General features: G+C 39.3%; 2 protein-coding genes across 2 annotated transcripts; one reads left to right on the top strand and one right to left on the bottom strand.

Annotated features, from left to right (window-relative positions):
- Positions 1-1,719: 1,719 nt before the first annotated feature.
- LOC122642704 (probable polyamine transporter At3g13620) lies at positions 1,720-9,418 on the bottom strand. The gene is made up of 3 exons (XM_043836262.1): positions 9,395-9,418; positions 7,937-7,945; positions 1,720-3,322 (listed from the first exon to the last, which is right to left on the bottom strand). Exons 1-3 carry the CDS (start codon positions 9,404-9,406, stop codon positions 1,805-1,807), a joined length of 1,539 nt encoding a protein of 512 aa, XP_043692197.1. The 5' UTR covers positions 9,407-9,418; the 3' UTR covers positions 1,720-1,804.
- Positions 9,419-11,783: 2,365 nt separating this feature from the next.
- On the top strand, positions 11,784-15,768 carry LOC122642705. Its single transcript, XM_043836263.1, has 5 exons — positions 11,784-11,849; positions 12,534-12,716; positions 13,931-14,314; positions 14,960-15,663; positions 15,697-15,768. The coding sequence occupies exons 2-5, from the start codon at positions 12,536-12,538 to the stop codon at positions 15,721-15,723; spliced, it is 1,296 nt and encodes a 431-aa protein (XP_043692198.1). The 5' UTR covers positions 11,784-11,849; positions 12,534-12,535; the 3' UTR covers positions 15,724-15,768.
- Positions 15,769-17,528: the final 1,760 nt, after the last annotated feature.

Genomic DNA, 17,528 nt, shown 5'->3' with positions numbered 1-17,528 from the left:
TTCTAGGTCTATTTTGCATTATCGAATGATAAAAATATTTTTCTTTATCGTTCAAGAATGCGAAATCGACTTAGAATGCATAAGAAATACAGCTTTAAATTGACTCAAGAACCTGTTCCCACTCCTCTTTAACAAGAAGTCTGATCTCTCAAGATTCTCTTGAATGTTCTGGGGTTGCACTCTTCCTTCTGTGTCAATTCTCCCAACCTAATCTATCAACCATAAGTTCCTTACAGTACAAAATTATTTCTTCTTCTCTACACTTCTCTGTTTCTGAAGTTTAAGCCCCATTGGGTATAGGTGGAATTGTCAGCACTAATCCTTGGACTTGGTTTTCAAAGCACAGCATAGACGTCTTAGAATTACTTGGTTCTTTGGTATAGGGACTTAGATCCTTTGACAATGCCAGCTCTTTTCTCTTCTGCTCAATAAATGGGGAAGAAGTTAGTGGTCAACAAAAATTGTTTCATGTTGTATCGAGATGTTGGGAGTTACAAAGTAATAATCCACAACTTAAGCTTTTGGATTAGATCCCCCCAAATGGTATGAAAGGGTGAGGCATCATTGGAACACATTCCTACAAGCTTGACATTGGAGGACAGAGTAGATCATTAGACCTCCAAATGGTATGAAAGGGTGATACATCATTGGAGCACATTCCTACAAGCTTGACATTGGAGGACAGAGTAGATCTCCAACAAGATATTAGTTGCAGAAAGCAAAGGAACCAATTGGAACTTAGGAAGAGGAAAACCCCTCGAATTAATTCTGTGTAAATATTCCATAAGGCTACAATGCAATCTTTGATTCCATCTTGCTTTGGGTGCATCTTTCTTGTGTTGTATGTATATGTCTTTGCACTCCCAGTTGATGTGAAGTCATGAGAGAGCCTTCAACATGACATATATATGCTGTAATACCTCTGACTTGACACCCTCTCAATTGTTTAGAGGCAATTTGATGTATATAAACTGTCTTATTTTGGGGTTTCTTATCGATATCCTTGAAGATGAATTATATGAATAAACATATTTTTTTTCCCTTCACATGCGTAATCGAAAAGCATGCCAAACATTGACTAATCCTAAGATATTTTGAAAAATATCTTTTTTCCTTACTTGGGATTCTGGGAATAAAACATAGGCAATCAAAATTAGGTTACATGTTCTAAATAAACCTATATAGAAAGATGTTATTCAGACAGTTCGATTAGCCGAAAAATCCCGTATTGAAACACAGTGTTTACTCTTTCAAAGACTTCCAACTATTATTCTAATTCTTACAAAATCAAACATGGTTTATTATCATCTAAATGTTTCTTTATTCGTGACAATCTTTAGTCTAAGAAAATAAAGCACATGAACTGCTACAACATTGATCTCCAAAATATTACATGATACCTCTGTGACCAGGGATCTCCGATGGGGGCACAATTTTTCCATAAAATGGGTCTATCAAATGAGCAATAGAGAGGGCACATGGTCAATCACAGATGAGAATAACCAAGGATGTGAGGTACATTAGGCAAACTCAAACTTCACACAAAAGCTAATATTATTATTATTATTACTATAACCAATAAGGAGAAAATCAAATTAAATCAATTACTACTACAATGAAGATTCCATGGATTTGAATTCCTCTTCAATTAATCCTAATTAGTACACCCTTTTTTTCTTTCTTTCTTTCTGTTTTTACTGTATCCACACCTTGACCCTGTTTCTTCTTCTTGAGTTCTGAATTCTGATTTTTTCTACTCTATGGTGTCTAAGTGGAAATGAAAAGAGAAGCAAAGATAAACTAGTTACACCTCATTGATGCCCCCAATCTCTTCGTCCCTGTGCTCCTCCTGCTTGGTGAACTCTAGACAGCTACGATCCTTGCACCATTTCATGATGAAGTAGCTTCCAATCCCAAGAACAGTGAGAGCCGCACTGATCACATACACCAGCACGCTCCCTATGACCATCACCAATATCAGGAACGCAATGGGGATCACGCACATCGCCACCAGCCCCCGTATTCTCATGGGAACCTTATATGGCCTATCCAATTTGGGATATTTCTTCCTCAACCAAATGAAGGATGCTATCTCCAATAACATCCCTAAACTGTACAAGAAATTTGCAGATGCTATGATGTTTGTGAAGTCCATGAACGAGATTGCTAGTGTTATCGCGCTCGATAGGACAATCGCAACCCATGGGGTATTAAACCATTTCGATCGCACAGCAAAGAATTTCGGGATGAATCCCAGATCCGCCATGCCCACGACCTGGTAGGCAGCACTACTCAACTGGGCTTCAAAGAGACCAATTGCAGACAATACGGCACCCACCTCAATCCAGTATTTAAGCCACTTGCCAACAATCATCCCTGCTGCGTCGGCCAAGTACCCATCACCCCATTTATCTTGTTCCAGCTCCATAGCTCCTGTAGCAGCCAATAGAGGCACCAGATAACCTATAATGGTCACAACTCCAGCTGATATCAGAGCTTTGGGGAAGGTCTTCTGGGGCCGATCCACTTCGCCTGCTAAAGTACTGGCGTTGTCCCAGAAATTCAAGTTCCAGAAGAGAGTATTCAAGTACAGGTGCCAATCTTTCTTCAATCCAGGGTCGCCCATGCTGATCCACCGATGGGGCTGGAGTTTGGGTATGGAAACCAGACCCATTATATAGAAGGGAAGCATAGAAACGACAGCCAGAGCAACGGCGGTATAACCGACGATGGCGAGGCCAGTGTAATTGAGGAAAGTCAAGGACAGAGTGGCTGCACATACAGCGATAACGCGAGGGGGACCCGAAGCAAAGATTGGAAAGATGCGTTTGAGGTAATCAACACAGAGGACTGGATAAGCAGCGTTGTTGATGACACCACTGAGGAACTTCCAGAATCCCATGAGATTACCCCAAAAAGGGCCAAAAGCCCGTTCTGCCCAGATGACAAATCCGCCGTTGCCTGGGAACGTGGTGGCTAGCTCTGCAGTGATAAGGCATTCAGGGATACTCCAAATAAAGGGGAATACGAGGAAACCCACTATCGCTAAAAGGGGTCCGGCGGCTTGGACGGCGGTTTCTTCGCCATAGGGGCCACCGGAGACTTCGAAGTAGATGAGGAAGATGAGTGGGAGGAGTTTGAGTTTGTTGTCTTTCTTCTTCACGTTGTTGTTGTTGCTGTTGTTGGGTAAATTGGGATCTTCCACTATTCCATCCCCAACTCCTTCGAGCTGATGATATGAGGAAGGAGAAGAAGCAGAGACTCCCATGTCTGCAACTCCACCTTCACCTCCTCCTCTTGCTCCACTCCCAGCCTCAGCCTCAGCCCCAGCCCCAGCCCCTCTGACTCGGGTGTAGGAAATTTGGATTTCCGCAGTCATTCGTTGATTTGAGTGGGTAGATCCAGTAGAGAAGGGTTGAAAACTGAAGATTATTTACAGTGAAAGCACCTTCACAGCTTTGCCCATACATAATAATAATAAGAATGGAGGAGATATAAATGGGAACGTGTTTGGTCCCACTCTCCCAGTTTGAGTGTGTGACGGATCCTTTGGTGGAGAGGAGATTGGGGAAGTCCATATCAGATCAGGATTCAGGTTTTTTATTACTATTTAGGATATTACTTTTTTTCTCAAGGTTAAACCCGTTTGGGTAGAGATAAAATTGATTGTATCACAAACAGAGATTAAAGCAAGTGTCGGATTTAAAGCTGGTATTAAAGATTATAAATTGATTTATTATATTTCTGACTATAAAATCAAAGATACGGATTTCTTGACAGCATTCCTAGTAACTCCTCAACCTGGAGTTCCGCCCGAGGAAGCGGACTTGGATCTTTCATTGATGGAATATCCAAGGATGTAGTTAACTTTACAAGAGAATGGATCTTACTGAGATGGACTGAAAGCCTTCCAAAGATTCACTATTGTTAAAAGTATCAAATCATCTATAAAGTTATTTAAAAATCCCTTCTTGATCTTCTGAAAGAATATAAAAAAAATAATTTGGTATCAATCACAACCGATATAATCGATCCGATAATGATACATAAAATCGTGTGTTTTGAGGCCCAATTCCACATATGGGTGGGTCTATCAAGTGAGCAAGAGAATTTAGGATTTATCACATATGAAAAGCAAGGGTACATGGCAGAACAATTGTGGATGTGACATACATTGTATGAAAACTTTTCCCGCAAAGCAAATTCAAACTTTTTACATAAAAGAACTAATATTATTATGAAGGGAAAAATAACTTTGTTCGAGAGTATGATCTAGGCCAACATTCTCATGTGTCTATCTCTTTCCTCCCCATGTAAAAAGACATTTTGAACCCATGTTTTGGGGAGAGAAATAGACAAAAGGAGCACTGGCGTAAGCCAGACTCTCGGACAAAGAACCACTTCCCTATTATAAAATAGAGACTGACTAAATGACACCTCTTTATATAAGTGTATTTAGAACTTGATACCTTCTTTTAATTGTCATTGTTTTTTACCAAAAATTATTTAAATCAAGGGTAAAAATGGGATTTTAAACTCCACTAGTGTTTTGTTGCCGGTCCCAAGCCTGGATAAAGGAGGAGCATTGGTGAGTCCCTAGTTATTTAATTCTCCAAATTATTCGGCCGAACCGAATTATATCGAATAATACGAATTATTCTTCCCGAATCCGATTTATAAATATAAGTCAGAAAAATTTGCGCTTTATTCGAACTATTTAAAAAATTGGGTTATATTCGGCCGAACCGAATTATATACGAATAATTCAGTTAGCTTAAAAAAAAACAAAAAAAACCCCTTAATATCCCTTATTCCTATTCCTTTTATCCCTTAGGGTTTCACGGTTTAACACTTTCACAGTTTTACCCCTTTAACCCTTTTACAGTTTTATTGTGAAAGAGACAAAGAGTCAAAAAAGCTCTTCTTCTTTGACACTCCGACAAGTCCGGCCCTACGGCCACCGCTGCAAGTGACCCTGAGTTCCATCTTTGCTCCTTCTCCTAACCCTCTTCTTCACTCTCTCATCTTTCACCATCTACGGCTCCACTCCAGTAATCCAGCTCACAAGACGTCGTCTACGGTCTGCTATTGATCGATCTTCACTTTACAATTGATTGAAAGATAAAAAAATAAAAACCCAAAGAAGAAAACACCGTCACCAAGTAGCCGCGCTCCTCCCAAGTCCCAACCTTTTGATTATTTTATCATTCTCAACTTTGCTGCCCTTTAACAAAAAAAAAAAAAAAAAAAAAAAACTTTGTTGCCTGCTATTCTGCTAGTCTGCTGACTCTGCTCTCAGTTTATTATTTGTTTTCATTGTATATAGCATCGACCTCTCTCTCAATTCTCAAGTGGGGCTTAGCAAGGTTCGGTGTAGCAATTAGCAAGTGACCAATCAAATTTCCATTGGACCAACTAAAGGTTGAGGATCTTTAAGAGGTAAACCACATGCTCTGTAATGTATTTGTCTCCACGGCATGCCCCACTTGCAAAGTCACAAGTCACAAATCACAATAGCCTTTGCACTCTTGATTCTTGAATGAAATTGGAATTCCTCTTGAATAGTCACAATTTGTCTCCACGACATGCCTCACTCACAAAGTCCTTGCACTCTTTAGTCTTGATTCTTGAATGAAATTGGAAATCCTCTTTGCACATGTTCATCAATACCGATTGCACATAATTGATAATGAACCCATTTCACATAATTGACTATGAAAGGAAAAGAAAAGAAAAAGTCTTGATTTTTGTTATGCTTTAGACCATTGTAATTCTTATTATGTTTTTATGGATGATGGAATTAGTGGACTATAAATGCTTGTATTCCAATTCTTATGTTACTTGTATCTTATGCGGGTATATTTATTGATTGATACTGTTAAACAGATACTATAAATATTAAAAATAACGTTCGACTTTTATTTTGGAAAAACGAATAATTCCTGAATCCGATTTCGAATCAGAATTTTATTATATCCTTTTTTTTTTAATTTTTTTTGACCGAAATCTTAAATTAACAAAATGAATTATTCTGAATAATTCTTTACCCGAATAATTCCCGAATCCGAATTTGCTAACTAGGACCGTGAGTCAGGTTGGAAGTTGGGAAAAAAAAACTCTAGCCAGACTTTTTTTTATATAGATTCTAGAACCCTATATTTTTTATCTTATGTTAAGGTATTCCCTGTAAGTGCTTTGTAAGCAAAGTGCTACAGTTTGACTCGGGTGTAGCGGATAGTGAGCAAGGTTAATTAGGGTGTTCCTTTTTAAAGACACACCGTGTCGGAGTCCGGATGCAATGACAAGTAGGCAAGGGTTCTCGCACTGTGGATAAGTGTGGATAAAAAAGCCAATCCAAAAACGAAGGATTAAATTAGCATCTTGGAACATAAGATGTTTTACAGGTAAGAATCTAGAATTGATACATGTTATGAGGAGAAGAATGATTACGCATAGCTTGTATTCAAGAGACAAGATGAAAGGGTTAAAAAATTGAAGGAGTTGGATGACTTTAAATTTGGTATACAGAGTATAAAAGTAATAAAATTAGAGTGGGCATAAATATTTAACAAAAATTTGATGATAAGATTATACTCATTAAGTTTGTGTTGGAGAAAGAGGTTGTCAATATATTTAGAATAAAGAAGATGATATGGAGGATGATGTTTCACAGAAGAATTAACATAGGATGGATGAAGTGGAGTGGTACGTCCAAAGTGTGTGTAATCGATGTATTCCTTTAAATCTGATAGAAAAATTTTATAAAACAATCATACGATCAGCTAAGGTGTATTTTGTATAATGTTATCAATTAAAAAGCATCATATAGATAAACTCAATTTTGATGGGATGAGGATGTGGAGATGGATGTGTAACAAAACTAGCCAAGATAAAGTAAGAAATGATCAAATTATAGCTTATTTGAGAGTAGCTTTGATACATGATAAACTACAAAAAAATTCATTTAAGATGGCATGAACATGTTCAACGAAGGTCTTTAGATGCTTTAGTATAGAGAAATGATTTGTTTTAGACCGAAAGAACTAAAAGAGCCAAAAGGCAGACCTAAAATGATTTTGAAAAAAATGATTAAAAAAGACATGCATAGTTTAGACTTTGTATCAAGTATATCATGGAGTAGAACTTATTGAAGGGTAAAGATCCATTTAGTCGATTTAATTGGGATAGTATTATACTATTATGCTAAAAGGGTAAAAATAAACTTACAAATAATTTAACATTGTAAAAGATTTTTGGGAAGCAGTTTTTTGGACGAGAGTGTGGCCTATGCCAGCACTCTCATATATCTATCTCTCTCCTCTTTAAAATAAGGGGATATAGGTGTCTTTTCACATGAGGAAGAGAGAGATAAAATCATAGGAGTGCTGGCGTAGGCCACACTCCCGGACAGACAATTTTTTTCCAAGATTTTTATAGAAGATCACTATGAAACAATTTGGAGAAAGTCAAATTCAATCAGTTACACTTACAACTACCATAAATTCAAAGGAAAAAGTTTTCATAGTACACTTTATACCAAATCTATAACACCTGTCCATTGTTTTCGGAAATCCTCTTCACACCAACCGAACCCCTCGGTCAAAGGACCACCCTGGCGAAGGAAAACACTCTCTTAAATTCAATCCTTTTTTTTATTTTATGAAAATATAACCACACAAACCCCACACCAATCCCAAATGGTTAACCAATTCAATCCAGTTTCTATGGATTCTAATCCTCTTCAAATAATCCTGTACACCCCTTTTTTCCTTTCTTTTTTTACCGTATTCATAGGTCACACACCCCCCTGACACTGAACTTGTTTCTTCTTCTTGAATTCTGAATTCTGATTTTTCTATTTGGCTAATGACTCTAAATAATGCTGCTTGTCAAGTGGAAGTAGAAGGGAAAAGATAAGAAACACCTCACTAGTCCGTCTTACCGTTTAACCCTCAGTGATGCTCCCAATCTCTTCATCCCTGTGCTCCTCCTGCTTAGTGAACTCTAGACAGCTGCGAGCCTTGCACCATTTCATAACGAAGTAGCTTCCAATCCCAACCACAGTGAGAGCCGCACTGATGATATACACCACCATATTCCCTATGACCATCACCAATATCAGAAACCCAGTTGGGATCAAGCACATTGCAACCAGACCCGGTATTCCCATGGGCACCTTATATGGCCTATCCAACTTTGGATACTTCTTCCTCAACCAAATGAATGATGATATCTCCAACAACATCCCTAAGCTGTACAAGAAATTTGAAGCTGATATGATGTTTGTGAAGTCAATGAACGAGATTCCCAGAGTTATCACGCTTGACAACAGGATCCCAACCCATGGGGTATTGAACCATTTCGATCTCACAGCAAAAAATTTTGGGATAAACCCGAGATCTGCCATGCCCACCACCTGGTAGGCGGCACTGCTCAATTGGGCTTCGAAGAGACCGATCCCAGACAATACAGCACCCACCTCGACCCAGTATTTAAGCCACTTGCCAACGATCATCCCTGCTGCGTCCGCCAAGTACCCATCACCCCATTTATCTTGTTCTAACTCTAGAGCTCCTGTAACGGCCAATAGAGGCACCAGATAACCAACAACAGTCACAACTCCAGCCGATATCAGTGCTTTTGGAAAGGTCTTCTGTGGCCGATCCACTTCTCCTGCTAAAGTACTGGCATTATCCCAGAAATTCAAGTTCCAGAATAGTGTATTCAAGTATAGGTGCCAATCTTTCTTCAATCCAGGGTCGCCCATGCTGATCCATCGATGGGGACGGAGTTTGGGTATGGAAACCAGACCCATTATATAGAAGGGAAGCATAGATATGATAGCCAGAGCAACGGCGGTGTAACCGACAATGGTGAGGCCAGTGTAATTGAGGAAAGTCAAGGACACAGTGGCTCCACAGATAGCGATAACGCGAGGGGGACCCGAATCAAAGATTGGGAAGACACGTTTGAGGTAATCAATACAAAGAACAGGGTATGCGGCGTTGCTGATGACACCACTGAGGAATTTCCAGTAGCCCATGAGATTACCCCAAAAAGGGCCAAAAGCTCGTTCTGCCCAGATGACAAAACCGCCGTTGCCGGGGAAAGTGGTGGCGAGCTCCGCAGTGATGAGGGCTTCAGGGATGCTCCAGATAAAAGGGAATACGAGGAAACCCACGATTGCAAGAAGGGGTCCGGCGGCTTGGACGGTGGTTTCTTCGCCGTAAGGGCCACCGGAGACTTCAAAGTAGATGAGGAAGATGAGTGGGAGGAGTTTGAGTTTGTTGTGTTTCTTCTTCGTGTTGTTATTGGGTACTTCGAGATCTTCCACTACTTCCATGTCTGCAGCTCCGCTTTCACCTGCTCCTCCATCCCCAGCCCCTACGATTCTGGGGTTGGACATTTCGGTTTCGCCAGTCATCTGTGGATTACTGGATTTATTTCAGGCTTTCTCAGATTGGGGGGTTGGATTGGATCATGGATGGGGTTAAAAATGAAACCTGAAGGTATATTTATTTGTGCCAGCAACTTCATAGCTTCGCTCATTCATAATAATTGAACCCATAAAATAACATCTTTGGTCCCACCCTGCAAGTTTGACGGATTCTCGGGGTGCAGAGGAGATTGCCTGCGAGTCCTTCAGATCAGGAAAGAATAACCAAACATGATGATGCAACTGATGATAGTTGACCTTTAAATTTTAAATTATGATTTAGCTTTCTAACGTAATGAAAAGGAATGGGTGAGTGGTCGCGATACGTACGTGAGAATTTGTTTGCAGAACGTTGTTGTCTGCTAACCATTGATTTCATCAAGTAGAATCTGAGTCGTTGAACCGCTTCTCCCTCAGTTCACCCAAAACTGTGGCAGCCGGTAATTATTTGAAAACCCAATCCCAACCCAACGGATTAATCTCGCGAGGACTATGTTTTTTCCAGAATCAAAGGGAGAGAGTGGGAGACTTGTGAGCATGACAAACCAGGTAAATCTCTCTTTTGGGGATCTCTTTCTTTCTCCCTGCATCTGTTATTGCTTACCCTGTCTCCCTGGGCTTTTCCATCCATCTTCCTCTTCCGCTTTTATCGTTGGTTTCATCTTGGCTTTCACCAACTCAGTAAGAATTGGCTTTGATTGGATTGAGAAGCCTCTAGTTTTCACTAATCAAGATTTAGAATTGGATGGTGGTCTGAAACGAGTGCACAATAGCTTAGGAAACCTAGTTTTGATGTGAACAGTGCAGCAAGATCTGTCTGGAGTGCTCTCTTTTTCTGATGATTTTGAAAGTTCGTGTGAGGATGATGAAGAGGGAAAAAAAAAGGGAGGAAAATAAGTTCCAAGAACAGTTAAGAACATCAGAAGTTGAAGTCTTTAAGTATGTTTCCTTTTGCTGTTTAAGCGTTGTCACAACCAACACAGAGTTCCCCAACTGCATTGGGTTTCTGGGGTTAGTAAAAGAGGGCGGCTGGTTTCATGATTCAAGGTCCATAACTAGAGCTATGTGTTCAAGAGTTAATGTGAGAATAAAATTCAAGAAATTAAAATTGAATTTTTGCTTGGGTGGATCAGGGAACTTCCTTGTTTTCTCAAGCTTGATTGCAAACCCTGCCGATGAAATTGCAATATCATCAAGCTGAGTATTGCAATGTTTACAGTACATATGTTAGACACCGCATGAACATAAAGAGAAAAATTCGTAACATTTGGGTTGTCAAGAATAAATTTCTTGAGATACCCATACTAAATAATTAGATCATCCAAGATAATTTGGGATGCTAAGGTGTTGTTAATATTGGACTTCAATCAATTCTCAGTTTTGATATTACGTACACAGCAACAGTGCCATTCTTACATGATGATTTTACTTTTTGACCGAGCTACACGACAATATTAATATTAGGATAAGTCATAATTGAACAGCTGAAGAGCATAGAAGATGAGTGAATTAAAATACTTGATGACACCACAAGTTGAGGGCCTGTGGTTCTTCACCACCTCCTACTTCGAAGAATGAACCAGAGAAATCTAGGGTAAGGGCTTTGATGGACAAACTTATCAAAAAAAAAAAAAAAAAGGCTTTGACGAACAGGCCATGGCTGCTCCTCTGCTGCTGCTTGATTTTACTAGTGCAAGGTCTGAAAATTCATTCCTTCCATGTTCCATCCTTTTCTAATTGTCTAATGCAAAATCTAATGTCCAAAATAGAATGAAAGGGTCGCGCTCCACCTTGTGAGGCAACTTCTAATCGAGGACCTGGCAGAATGAGAGAGAGATTGAGAGGCACTCCACCTTGTGAGGCAAATTCCAATCGAGGACCTAGCAGAATGAGGGAGGGATTGAGAGGGTTACGGTAGAGGAGAGAGGACATCATAAATCATAAAGAGATTGAGAGGGTTAGGGAAGAGGAGAGAAGAGAGAGGAATTGAAATGATATATCTCTGCAATACCATCGCCGATCAGATGGAGAGAGAGAGAGCGCAGAGAAGGGACTACGGGGAGGGAGATTTCCACCGGCTGTCAGGGTCACAGCTAGTCTAACACTAACTAACATTTTTACGGTTCAGATTTTTTTGGTGAAATCCACGATAATGAGAGAAGAACGTTTCCCAAACTAATTCTTAAGGACGTACCACGACCTTTTTGCCAAAAGGAAAAATATTTAAAAAATATCAAAAATAATAGTGGATCCAAAGTCAGTTACAAGTGTCCAACCTCCAACCACATCACCATAGAAGGCATCTCAAAGATATTTTGATAAATGTCATTTATTTCCAAGGATACCCTCCTGATTCCAGAATCCTGATTCTTTTTTTCTCTCCCCGAGTTCTAGCCTGGATTTCGGACGGCAGGTGAGCCCACTTATTCCCCTTTAGTTTTGCCCATGTTTGCTGGGTGGACTTCCCTTGTCAATCTGCAGTTTTTTGTTTAAAGAAATGTTTTGGGGTCAGTGAGTTGAGCTTCATAGCTTCGTGACCGTCTAGGGTTTCTCATTTGGGGGTCTTCCAGGATATACCATGTGGCCCATGCCCATGTGTTTGGAATCCTTGTGAGTTCGGTAGACTGTTCTAAGCTCTGCAACTATTGCTTTCTCTTGCCTATTCGAAACTTTCAGTTAAGTGGTAATTTGCAAAATTTCCTGCCAAACTAACCATTTTTGTTCATCTTTGTTCTATTTTCTCTTCAGAACTGGGTTCTGCCAATCCTTGAGTTTGGGTTATTATTTTTCTTAGATTTCTTTCTCTGTGTTGTGTTTGGCAAACTTATTTGTCCTGTTCAAAATGTATGCTTCAGGTCATTTTGGGGGATGGAACCTCCCCTCTCCCCCCCCCCCCCACCACCCCTTTTTAAATTGCTGTTAAGTGCTGTGTTAGGTCCAGTTTTTTTTTATTACCCCAGAAGTCTTGCTCATCTGGGTTTGTCTCTAGTGATTATTCAGCATTTTTTCCTCATCCACCTGAAAACAAAATAATTATCTTTTTTTTCCTCTTTTGTGTTTTTCCCGTGTTCTTTTCCCTATTGTATTGAAAATGCAGGAATGGAGGCAATTTCATTGAGGCACTTGATATCTTCAGTTCATAATAGCTTCCCAGTTAGATGGCACCCGGACAGTACTCTATGGGAGGGGTTCCCTGGAATCCGAGGCCGGGGAAGCAGAACAAGTTCAAGGGTTGATAAATCTCGTCTCATTCAATGTTCTAAACGATCTGATTTCAGGGGTTGGCTACCTCTCAACTTGGTTGCTGATATATTTTATTTCCAAATTCTTGATAAAACTGGCAGGAACATTCTTATTTCTTGAGTGTAAATTTAAGTCTAAAGAGCAAACTCAATTGAGAAGCTAATTGCATTTTATGTCAATCTAAGTGCTCTTTTAGGTGATAAACTACGCTGAGATTGGCAGCTTGCAATTTTAGTGCCAGTAGTTTAAGTTGAAGTTCTTGGAACATATTCTACATTCCAAAGCAGAGATTGGATTGTCTATACAAATTCAGACCTAAGGATGTGCTGTAAGGCATGACCTCATTGATATCTTGGAATTGCCACTGATATATTGCTTCACACGGTTTTGCATATGCTTCTTAATAATCTAAAGTTCAGAAATTTGTCATACTGGGGGAAATAGGATGAAATTTGAAGAAAATGGGAATACACCAACTTTGTATGAGCATCATAATTATTTTAATGACTCTAAAATCCAACTAATTTATGGATTTTCTTTAAATTCATTCCACATCATAAACCTGATAAATGTACTGAGATTTACTAAACTTAAACTAACAGAATTAACAATTTAAGCAACTTTATGCCCACTCTGCAGCTGTGATAACATTTTCATTTATTAGTAAAAGGTACTTATTATGACATTACAGGATATATCCAAAATCCTTATTTTTCAGTTCATTTAGCTTATTTTTTACCCCTGCATGTGAAGTCTTATCAAAAGGGAGAGGGTTCTCTGAGCAAGCGGCCATAGGGGAGCGCACCAATGAGGTGCGAAAAAAACAGTATCGCACATAGGAGGGAAGCAAGGTTATTTCATGTGAGGAAGAGAGAGATAGACACAGTGGTGTTACATACCCTCCCTCGGTGGCTCAGAGAACCTTTTCCCTTATCAAAATTAGATATTTAATCTTTTTCTTTTGTGAATTACCAGAACTGTGTCTGTGTTGTGCACGGATTAAGGATACCCATCAGGAATAGTAGTGGCTGCATGCATTTGAAGAGGTGGGCCATTGGTTACATGGTTCATTCTCCAGGCTAGAGACGATGTTCATTATGGTTAGGACAATTGGAGAGTTTATAGTGAGGATTTCAATGGAGAAATGTTTCATGTGTTTAACCCTGTAGTATGTCCATGCCCTTCTGTCTTTTCAGATTCTGAACTCATCCTGTCTATCAAAGTGATGATACTTAATATGGTGGTCTTCAGATTTTCAGGGCTTTACAAGACCTTTGCTTCTTCTGCCAGCCACAGAGGCAGATATCTGCACAGAGTCTTCACTGGAAAAGTTGTCTACTTCCTTTGGAGAGGATGAATCTCGATCACTATACATGATTAAGTTACACACTAGTCGTGTCTATGGCTCATGCCTGAGTGACTCAAGTGCTGGGATATTACTTTGTGTGATAGATGAAAATGGTGCCTCAATATTACAAAGGATTCCTGGGAGTCCTTCAGAAGGTTCTCCTGGACAAACAGAGGAAATGTATGGTCATAACCTGTTCTGCTTCCAAAGAGGTTCTGTCAACAATTTTATTTTTGAAGGACCTAAAATAGGAAAAGTTGAAGCAGTCTGGATTGGTCTTGAATCAGGTTAGTCTGATAATGAGAAGCACATTTCTAGTATTATTTGTATTTCCTTTGCTTGTTTAAGAATGTGTATCATAGGAGGCAGAAATTTTACTCTCTCTTTTTTTTTTTGCATTTTAAGGCATGCATACATGAGCGTATAGTCACAAACATACTTAGTTATGTTCAATTATTATAAATATGGCTACTCAGTAACAAGGTCAACACTTTGGCTGGCCAAGTCATGAATCTTCAAATCATCGGCTCACTCTGATCTCGAGGAACCTGGATTTTCTCGGTTGTGTGATGTGGATTAGTTAAAGCCTTCTGCTCACCTGATACCCCAATCATTTTGTGTTCAGATGATTGTATTAAACAGCTCTAGCAGCATATTGCTGATACAATCCCATGACTAGCTTAGAGTTCTGCGGCTCTGCCCTTTTTATGGCCTGTGATTGCATAAAGTATATCTCCATATATGAACATTACATGTTGCTGTTGCAAATGATCAACATGTTCATGCTGCATCCCATCAAAAAAAAAAAACATGTTCATGCTGCAAGCATGAAATGAAAATCTGGTTGACATATGCATTTGACATTTTTTTTTGGGTAGAAGACAAACGTGTAACTTGTATATTTTTATTTTTCACCTTTAACCTATGATCAGGTCGCTGGAGATTAGGAGGTTTGAGCTTGATCGTTGTCTGTGGATGTCAACCCCCATTCAAAGAAGATGATGGGAATACAATCCACTACATTGGCTTGCAGTACAAATTTGAATCAGAGGATATCCTGCTTGGAGAGGGTGGGGACATGTCCGTGGCTGAACTAAGACCTCATATTGTTACTGAGTTGCATGGAGCTGACCTTTCAGCCTTCTTAAACACGCAAAGTGACCAGTCAACTTTACTCTCAAGCTTTTCAGTGTCAAGTGAGGAAAGCATGAGAGAGTATTCGGATCTGAAGTTCTCTTTGCTACTTTATGACACCATGCTCATATTTGCTGGAACGTCAGTTGCATCCTTCTCAGCTGGAGATAGAGCTGCTTTGGCTTTCTTGACTGGTGGGCTTGGTGGCTTCATATATTTAATTTTGTTGCAAAGGTCAGTTGATGGATTACCAGCTCCGGCATCAATTTCTTTGAAAAGGGAGGGAGAGAATCTTAATAATCTCTTTAGAGGTGTGAAGGGTTCCATACCAACTCTGGCACTGGCATTAGCCTTTGCTGTTGCAGCAGTGAAGTATGAGTGGGGGGATGCAGCTGTGGCGTTGACACCAAAAGAACTCGTGGTTGGGATGATGGGGTTCCTGGCATGTAAGATTGCTGTTGTGTTGGCAGCGTTCAAACCCATGCCAATGAGCATTAAGGAGAACAAATGACTCCTAAAATCTAATAGTAACTTTACAGGGATAGGGGGTGAAGAGAAGTAGGGTAGAACCTGAGAAGGTAATGTACTCATACCTGCATGTACAAAAGAAAACATTCCCTTCAAAACAATTAAAGAAAATTCCATCCAATTTCGCAATTTTTTTTTTAAATTTTTATTTGGTCCCTTTACATGCAAAAAAAATGCAGGAGAACTGTACAAGAGATGGAAACCCCCTAAATGGAATGTTGATCACTTGAGAATTGAATACCTGTTAACATGTAACTATAGTGTATCAAGTAGTTACTCAGAATCTTAACAGTTTCCAATATTTAACTTGAGGCTTTGTCTGGTTAAATGTAAAATGTTGTGAAGTACTGTTAATATTTTACAAAGAAAAATAAATAGCAAAATAGAAAATGGTTACATTTGGGTAGTACTTTAAAGTGAAGTAAAATATTTCCTTTGCCATACCTATTTAAAAAAATCTAGTTAACCTAGTTGAAATTTTTAGTTGCCAGAGTTGCAAATTTTTTAGTTAGTCATTTAGGTATGTTTGGTATTATTAGGAAGAGAAGTAGTTTTCTGTCCGAGAGTGTGGCCTAACAATATCAATTTTGATTTTATTTTAGTTTTATATTCAAGCACTCAAAGCTAAGGGGTTAACCATGCATGTTATAGGATTCCATTTGTCACATGAATAAAAGGTTTCTGGGAAACGTTTCAGGGTGTTTCCCTTCTAAACAAGGTCTAGCTTTTATCAACAAAGCCTAGACTACCCAAACCAGAAGTTGGAGTTATGGCTTTTATTGCTGCTGCAACAAAAGTAGGAACTGAGCACCACTGGGGAGAGGGGAAGCAACTGGGAACCCAGGTTTTGCTAACCTCTGTTTAACAAAGCATTGGAAGAGGGAAAAAGACAAGGCGACACCAACAAAGTGCGGGCATAGGCGACCTGTGACCAAGGTGCTTTCTAACAAGGGTCGCCTAAATGCTTAGGTGACACCTTGACAACTATATGAGAGAACGCATGACGCATGCGGTGATGCCATAATTTTTCCAAAGAAATAAATGTAAGAATTATTGTCTAAATGTTGACTAAAACTGATGTAAATTATATCTACAATATCGGAAAAAGATTGTCATGAAATTGCACTCTAACGTCGTAGTGATCCCTCTCCCCTACAATATTATGTTTCAAGCATTGAAATTTTTGATTGACATGGGCAAGATAACAAAAAAAAAAAAGTACAAGCATCATTAAGCCAATACATGATAGATAGAAAAATGTCCAATGGTGAACACTTAGAAAATTGTATTAGATCAAAGAGATAAGAAGTGACAATGGGTCAAGACCAATATATAAGAGAAAAAAAAAATCCATTTCTTAAAAATATCAAAATGCCAACACAAAGACTACTTGATTAAGTATCCTTCAACCTGTAAACTACACGAAACAGCGACTGTTCTTGAATCTTGAATTGGTTTAATGTTCAAATTATCTTGACACTAGAGACCCAAAACGACAACATATAGTTACACATTAGTCATCTACACCTACTGCAACACGCAAGATATTAAAACCCGAAAATGACACAAATGATAAAGAGTAATAAGAACCTGGCTAGCTCACACCTGAATACCTGATAGAAAAAAAACAAAAGGCCCTTACCCAGTGCACAAGGCTCCAGCTTTTCGCAGGGTTTGGGAGAGGTAGATGGTAGGCAGCCTTACTCCCTTCATGGAGAGACTGAATTCCATGACTCGAACCCGTGCCACTGGGCTGGCGATAATGAGAGCTTGCCATGATGGCACTAAGCGATGACCCTGTTCACACTTGATAGAAAAAGGTATATAAAAAAATAAAAA

This window comes from Telopea speciosissima, chromosome 10, assembly GCF_018873765.1.
Source record: "Telopea speciosissima isolate NSW1024214 ecotype Mountain lineage chromosome 10, Tspe_v1, whole genome shotgun sequence".
Classification (NCBI taxonomy): Eukaryota; Viridiplantae; Streptophyta; class Magnoliopsida; order Proteales; family Proteaceae; genus Telopea; species Telopea speciosissima.
This window is presented reverse-complemented; position numbering and strand designations above follow the sequence as displayed.

Bases quoted from the DNA above. Each gene is read 5' to 3' on its own strand.
- LOC122642705 (XM_043836263.1), top strand. From the start codon at position 12,536: ATGGAGGCAATTTCATTGAGGCACTTGATATCTTCAGTTCATAATAGC. The intron at 12,717-13,930 runs GTTGGCTACCTC...GGTGGTCTTCAG, and splicing joins TAAACGATCTGATTTCAGGG to ATTTTCAGGGCTTTACAAGA. The intron at 15,664-15,696 runs AACAAATGACTC...AATAGTAACTTT, and splicing joins TGCCAATGAGCATTAAGGAG to ACAGGGATAGGGGGTGAAGA.